The 7,859-nt window shown below is 34.8% G+C and overlaps 1 protein-coding gene across 1 annotated transcript; it reads left to right on the forward strand.

Annotated features, from left to right (window-relative positions):
* The first annotated feature begins 657 nt into the window (after positions 1 to 657).
* LOC149193066 (uncharacterized) lies at positions 658 to 4,969 on the forward strand. The gene is made up of 2 exons (XM_089404781.1): positions 658 to 1,525; positions 4,019 to 4,969. The coding sequence occupies exons 1-2, from the start codon at positions 884 to 886 to the stop codon at positions 4,469 to 4,471; spliced, it is 1,095 nt and encodes a 364-aa protein (XP_089260907.1). The 5' UTR covers positions 658 to 883; the 3' UTR covers positions 4,472 to 4,969.
* Positions 4,970 to 7,859: the final 2,890 nt, after the last annotated feature.

A 7,859-nucleotide genomic window follows, 5' to 3' on the forward strand; every position in this document is an offset into this window, starting at 1 on the left:
ACAAAATTAAGGTTCATAAATTAATATATATATATATATATATATATAATATATATAATGAAATAAATATTTATAATACATTAAATATTATAAGACGTATAACATTCGAATTCAAAGATGTATATCCTCATTTACATAATATTTAATATATTGATACTGAATATATATTACTTATGAAAAGAAATTAGAATATACACATTTCTAAAAACCTAATTACTGAAATCTATTGGATGAAGAGAGTCCCTTCTCCCACAAATTAAGGTTAAAGAGAGTCCCTTCTCCCACAAATTAAGGTTAAGTAAATTATATTATCATAAGAAGATAAGTTTTCATTAATATATAAAATGTATATACTGCCATTCCAATCCTTTATCCTTGCGCAGACTAAAGTCCTATTGGAGTAAGTTTGGGTTGTGCTAAGTGGAGCATTGTTTATGTGAGCTGGACCCCACTCCGGGTCTATCTGAGTAAATGGAAGGCATGTCTCCACATGGCAGAGGTAACGTGACAGCGGTTCTCACGCAGCCATTGGCATCGGCAGAGGTTGCACGCGTGGCATTCGCTGTGATCCTCGTGCGTTTTATTTGGTGATCATTGTGGTCAAAGTAAAAGGTGATTTTCGTAAAAGGTGGCCTTCCCGCGTCTGGAGCGAGTAAGGAACACAGTCAAAAAACTCGTTTTCTACCGTTACCCATCGTGATAGAATCATGACTGCGCAAAAGGCATCCTCATCTATAAAATTATTCTGGAAGTATAGGAATGATGGCCCTCGGGGAATGAGAAAGCCACTGAATTTGGGTCTGGTTCTGATTTGAGATCGTAGTATTCATCATACAGCCATCTGTCGGATCTTAATTTCAAATTGCAATTTGGTCTGATTAGAATGATAGAAGGTAGATCTGATCTGCCTTCAACTGCATTAGCCAGTTGTTCCGGGTCGTGGGCCGGCGAGGCTGACGGGTTCCGGTGCTCTGCTGTCGAGCTCCTAAGGTCCCCATTCGAGAATGAATCTGCTCTCAGAGAAAATGACTTCGCTATGAGAGTTTTGGAAAATCTGGACCATAATTGGTTCTTTGACAATATCACTGGAATCAGTCTTTGTAGCCCACAATCAACCAGTGGGTATCTAATGGCTGCTGCTGGCGAGGATTTCGTGAGAAACATAGAAATGGTGAATCGAACGGAGGCTAATATTGATGATGATTTGAAGCGCAGGAACGTTATAGAGTTGCCGAGACCGTCTCTGCAGAGAACGCCTCTGGAATTGCAGGACAGGGAAAGGCACTTGGAATTGGAGAAAAGGGAAAAGGAAAGGGAAAGGGTAAGGGAAGGGGAAGTTAATCCTCCAAAGAAAGGGCACCAGAGGTCGCAGAGTGATGCCACAGGCCGGCGGGGCTCTAGTAGCGTGGGGGTGATTCATTATAGACTTCCTCAGTATGATTTGAGCGAGACAAGGGTTAGATTCCTCGACTCTGCCATTAATCCTGCTCAGGAAATCCCCGGAACAACGCTGCCTTTAGTGAAGGTATTCTCAACCACTCTTCTACTTCACAGCATCAATCTCTTTTCATTTGTAACACTCTGTTTTTCGCATTGCGCTTACAACCCCAACCCCGGCTGCACCAGGTCAAACTATTGAATCATCGTCCTTCATATCACTTACTGCAACTGTCCGCACCCACTGGGATTGTTAGTTTATGTTTCAGTTTTCGTGTCTACTATGGAAATTGAAAATGGGGATGTGGTATAGTAATAAACAGGTGGGAGTTTGCCATAAATTGGCCATATACAGAATTACATGCAAATGTACTGATCTGTCTTTTATATATCTTATATAATACAATCTCGCATTTTTTCGCCCTGAAAAACAGGTGGGAGTTTATCACTACCAATTCAGATTTTGAGTTTATTTTTTAAACCTGGAAATCTCAATGTGGGTTGGAAAATTTGGTGGAAGGTTTTTAAAGATGTTGAAAAGGTTAAATCTGGGTGGTTTCCGTAAACAAGTTCCCAATTTAAGCAATAATTATAATGACTTGACTCCCTTTAGCCAAAATTTTCGTGGTTTTGTGAAAAATATCTTCAAACTAATAATTGTCATCAGCTGATTCTTTTTGCCCCAAAATTTGGGTAGCTTCTTTAAAGAAAATTTTAACGATAAGGGTTCACTGAATCAATTGACTCTCTTGGAGAAAAATATGGTGGTTTCTGTTAAAAAATCCTATTCGGAAGGTTTGAATCAATAATTGTAACAGAAGGGTTAAACCAATAATATGGGTCATGGCTTATTAAGATAAAAGTTTTGGTGTCACATTGTTTCACATGAAACTGGATCTTGAACTATCTTTTCAGGATGTCATGGAACTTTATAAATGGGAATGGGACTGAATCCTAAACACAGTCTCAGAATGTCATAGAACTTCATAAAAGGAGTGTATTTAGTATATTTACTGTCTAAGTGCGCTATATGAGAGCTAAATAGGGAACAGAACATGCAGTTAACCAGCTGTGTATAGCGATAAAGCAGATGTTTAATTTCCCATGGGCCACAGACCATGTACCTCAGACTTCTGTGAACTGGAAATCAACCGAGTCGGAAAGGAGATGCTTTCATAGGTTTGGTAGAAAAGCAGCACATCAGAAGGCCACCTTTCCCAATTTGTGGACTTGTGAGTATTGTAAAGTTCCAGGGATTTCGGGAACTTTTCTCCAGGGTAGTTTACACCATTATCTGATGGTTCTTCTTTGGACCCTCAAACATTTTAGTCTGATTAGATCTCTATCTCCCTGTTATGAGTAATCTGCATGAATTTTCCTTCCCAATCCTGGAAAGGAAAACATCACATTCATTGAACATCTACTCTCTGGGATAACTAATATAAAAATAATAGTTGATAATATAAGGCATTAATTAAGTGTATTATAATCTAAAATATTTTGAACATTCACTTTAATTTCCTTTCAATCTCATCTTGGACTATGATGAATCTATGCTGATAGTCACACAATCACTTTGATAGAATTTGGAACAACCAAACCCACCTCAGAAGTCAATTGTTTTTCTGGCATAACTCTGGTTATCAATATGGCTTGGACACATTGTAGTTCAACCTCTAGCATTTGTGTATCCTATACAACATAGAACAATGTAGACTACAACTAACTGTCAGCATTGCTGAGAACAGGGTCAGCCTGAACAACCCAACTGATTTGGGAGTGAACATTCAGTCATGGTGATCTAATATCTCGTTAAATCATTGTTTGAGTGATCTATTATGCAGTTTAATTACCCTATGCCACAACAGTTTTCGACCCTGTGAAGCTGAAACTGACTGTTTTCCACCCTGTCTGGAGACCTGATACTGGTGGCTGCTTTCTTTCTTTTTCCATCACATTATTTGAAATTAGACTTTAGTTAATCGTTTCCCTGTTTTCTATGCTTTGAGTTGGCTTTCCATTGAATATAAATTTCAATTGAAATGCTTTTTTTAATGCATGGGAGCATGAAACTTGAGGAAATTTTATAGCATGAATATGATAAAAATGATCTATTATGAAATTTGGATTAACTTCAAAGAATTTGCAGTAGAGTTTTTGGATTTGATAATGCCATCTTATATAAAATCCCTAAATTAAATACATTGAGAATACTGCATATTGCTTAATTTTTACCAATGAAATATTCCGCTACAGTGAGCATCACCCACTTCTTCACCCCTGTGAGCATCACCCGATGCAATGAGTGCTAAGTGAACTATTCAAAAATCATGAGAAATTAGTCAGTTGCGACTACCTCTCATGGAAATGGTCATACGTTTGAATGACTTACTTAACGCAGTTGAATCCCAAAAATGATATCTAAAAGAATCATATACTTTTATTTCTTACTGTAAAGTTAATTACTTTTTCTATGATTGCAATTTTCTTATTTTCTAATATTGTGAGTTTCCTTCTTTTATTGACTGAACTCTCAAACCTGAAATATTGATCGATACATACTTGTCACTTTGGAATCCAGGCAAAACAACATTCCTCCCGTATTCCCAGGCCACCAAAGTTGGAGAGTATTCCATCTGGTAAGCAACTTCAAGAACACACAAGTCTAGCTGATGTGGGAGCTCAACATTCAAGGGTGAGACGAAGAGACCGAAGAAGAGCTACGAAAAGCATGACAGATCTGGAAATTGATGAGCTTCAAGGTTTCATGGACCTTGGATTTAAATTCAATATGAATGACTTGAGCCCCCACGTTGTCAATGTGCTTCCTGGATTACAGAGGTTAGGGGGCCAGAAAGTACAGACCTCTATCGTAAGCAGACCCTACCTTTCAGAGGCATGGCTGATTCCTAGATCAGATTCACCACTGTTAAACTGGAGAGTGCCTTCCGAACATGGAGAAGCAGTGACCATGAAAGAACAACTCAAGTTTTGGGCTCGCGCTGTAGCTTCAACAATGCAACAGGCGTCCTGACAACTTTGTTATAAATCTGGGCATGCTATTTTCAGTTTGTTTTGTTTATAGGTTATCCAAGAAAATTGTATAATATGCGGCTGATTTGAAGTTTGAAGTGGTTGCAATGTTGGTTAAGTTCATCAAATCCAATGAAGTATGGTCCAAAGCAGTTCATGCCATGCGGAGGATATGCAAACCATTAACCCCCACCGCAGTCATTGTGGGGCAAAAATATCTAACTGACCTGCTGCGTTATATTTTGATAAAGCCTAATGTCTTACCAAGAAACTAATGCGAGGCTTCTCTGACAAATTGGTACAATGTGCCTTCAGACATTTATTGCAAGATGGAAACTTGGGGTCTGTTTCTATACATGAGAAACATTCCTTTGCCCTTTCTCTGGAGCGAGAGATTGATTGATTGTGTTCAGTTAATTAAACAGTCTGGATTGTGGTATAGCTTTTGCCAGACCAATGTAAAGATACATGTATATTAGATATTCATTAATTGGTTGCATATTATAGCTATTCAATTTATGAATAGCTAGATGTGGGCTAAATCTCATGCACCTACCCATGAGCATGCTTTAGGTATATGAAGGCTATTGTGATCTGAGATTGCTTATCATGAATAATTCGGAGGGATAACGGTTGCATCTTTACAGTAATATAAGTATCAGGGTGTATTAGTGTTGCTGCCAGGCTTCTTGCATGAATCCTGATTTTATTTCAAATGTATATGTTCGTGGTTTCAGTTACAGGTGAATTTGTCTTTATGTATTTGAAGGTTGTAATTCTATTTATTGGGAACCCTATTTACTTTTCTTGAAGTTTAGCAAATCAGAATGCCTTGCTTGACTTGTATATAGGACCTCTGAAGTATAATCTTACATCATTGTTTCTGTATACCTTAATCTCTTCAACCCGTGTATAATATGGAGGTTATAGATATATCAAAAACGGATTTACTTGACAACCAAATGCTCTAAAGATATGAAACCCAATTTTTAAAATGTCAAACTTAACATTTTGACATTGTGCGTACGTTCATGATGGCATGATATGCACTGCAGCACGCAGAGTGCTTCAGTAGTTAGTTAAAGTAATGCAAGATGACAGCTTTCCTACCCTGTAAAATCACATACAAATTACTTGAGAGATATCTACTGTTGTAATACCTGACAGGGATGACTTGGGATAAGCTAATAACATGGATAGAATATAATATGAAGAATCCTCCCAAATTGAAACAGTGATATTGGATCAGCCTTTTGAGTATCATATTTCTATTTTTTAATAGATTTTGACACTATCTCGTAAGAAGATTTACCATGGACAAGGGCAAAAACTATAATTGTATATCTTTTCAATCTAGTTGAGTTTTTTTCAAAGAAAAAGAATTGTTAGAGATCGATATTTGCCCTCTTTAAAAGCAATGATACAACAATTGGACAACAGCGATGGGTCATTTGACCTCACCAAACTGATGATATGAAGATTACATGGAACCCAAAAGACACAAAATAGCATATTTAAGAGGATGAAGCCCTTAAATCCGTCTTAAAGGTTTAAGGAGAGCATTCTGGTTGTTTTCATCTAAATTGTTTACTTGTCTTTTAAGGAATGTGCAGGAATGTGTTTTAACTATTTAAATAGAATTTAGGTTATTGACAGTTTTAATGTTGAATGCAGGAATGGTTTTATTTAGGATAATGTTTGAATGCAAAAATGACTTGTTCACTTATAAAATGTTGTTACGAAAATAATGAAAAATTGATCAAATATAAATACATTATATAATAAAAACATTATCCAATTTTTTATATAAATTTTCAACGTGATATATATATATATATTAAACATCAATATTATGATTTTGATAAAAAAAAACATCAACGTCATGATTTTGATACATCTGCTTATAAAAGTCCCTAAGCCAAAATCAAACTTGAATGCTGAAAGGAAATACATTTTACTATATAAGCAAGTGGCTTCTAATGAGGATAATTGAACTGATGTTATCTGTATGTTTTCCAAACACAAGTTATTGGCAACTAGGGAGACTTCTAGATCTCCTTGAAATATACATCCATCTTTATAATTCCTTAAATGTTAGCTATCTTTGGAAAACAACAAAACTATTTTTTAGAAAATGTATCTTTGGAAAACAACAAAACTATTTTTTAGAAAATGTATCTATAAAAAGGGAAATGTCTAATAAGGATAATTGAACTGATGTTGTCTGTATGTTTTCCAAACACAAGTTATTGGCAACTAGGGAGACTTCTAGATCGCCTTGAAATATACATCTATCCCTATAATTCTTTAGCTATCTTTGGAAAACAACAAAACTAATTTTTAGAAAATGTATCTATAAAAAAAAGTCTCTCACGGTGGATGCCACATTCAGATTTTATGGATAAGAACATAACCACTTTTGAAAGAATGCATCTATATCAAAGGCTATCTCGAATGTTAGAGAAGGTTCACTGAGAAATTGCAATTTACTTATTAAATGAATAACCATAGAGGCCATTGCTAAGTGAGTGCACATGACTTTTCTCTTTCCAAGAAAAATGTTATAGGTGTAAACATGATTTGCATTGCAAGATAATGGTGTTAAGTGAGTGTACAAGACTTTTCCATTTCCAAGAAAAATGTTACTAGTGTATATGGAATAATTTGCATTGCAAGATAATCGTATTGAGTGTACAAGACTTTTCCATTTCCAAGAAAAATGTTACTAGTGTATATGGAATTTGCATGGTAAGATAATCGTATTGAGTGTACAATTTTTTTTTAAGAAAAATGTTAAATGTTATGGGTATATGTGGGATTTGCATTGTGAGAAAAATGTTATAGGTTTATATGCAATTGACATTGTAAAATAAGTTTAAGGAAAAAGTGGAATGCAAATTATCTGAGGAGATTATTAAAATAGGCATTTTAGTTTTTTTTCAATTAGTTGTTTTATTTTGGCAACTGTTTATAGGGAAAATGGAAGTAATTCTAATATAAATAAATATAAATATTTTTTATTAACTTTTAAAATAATATTTTGGCAAATATTTATAAGAGGAAAAAGAAAATAGTTTTAATATAAAGAAATATAAATATTTTTGATTAATTTTTAATTTTTTATTTAAATAATATTTTTATATCAAAATTATCATAATATACATCACATTAGTTATAACTTGCATTTGAATAAGGAAAATATTCATTTCATATCTAGCAAAGTAAAAAGTCAAATATGTCCATGATGGTAGTAATTTTCTTAACAAAAAGTTAATTAGAGGAAAGGTAGTAACCCTTGAGTTGAATGAGTTGAGTCTAGAAATAAGTTGAATTGATTTTTTTTTGTTCAAATTGAATTTGATCAACTTTGTTTAGAATGTTTTTTCTTT

Source organism: Pinus tabuliformis, chromosome 2_2 (genome assembly GCF_031772625.1).
Source record: "Pinus tabuliformis cultivar Carrire ecotype Pingquan chromosome 2_2, CPIR1, whole genome shotgun sequence".
NCBI classification, from domain to species: domain Eukaryota; kingdom Viridiplantae; phylum Streptophyta; class Pinopsida; order Pinales; family Pinaceae; genus Pinus; species Pinus tabuliformis.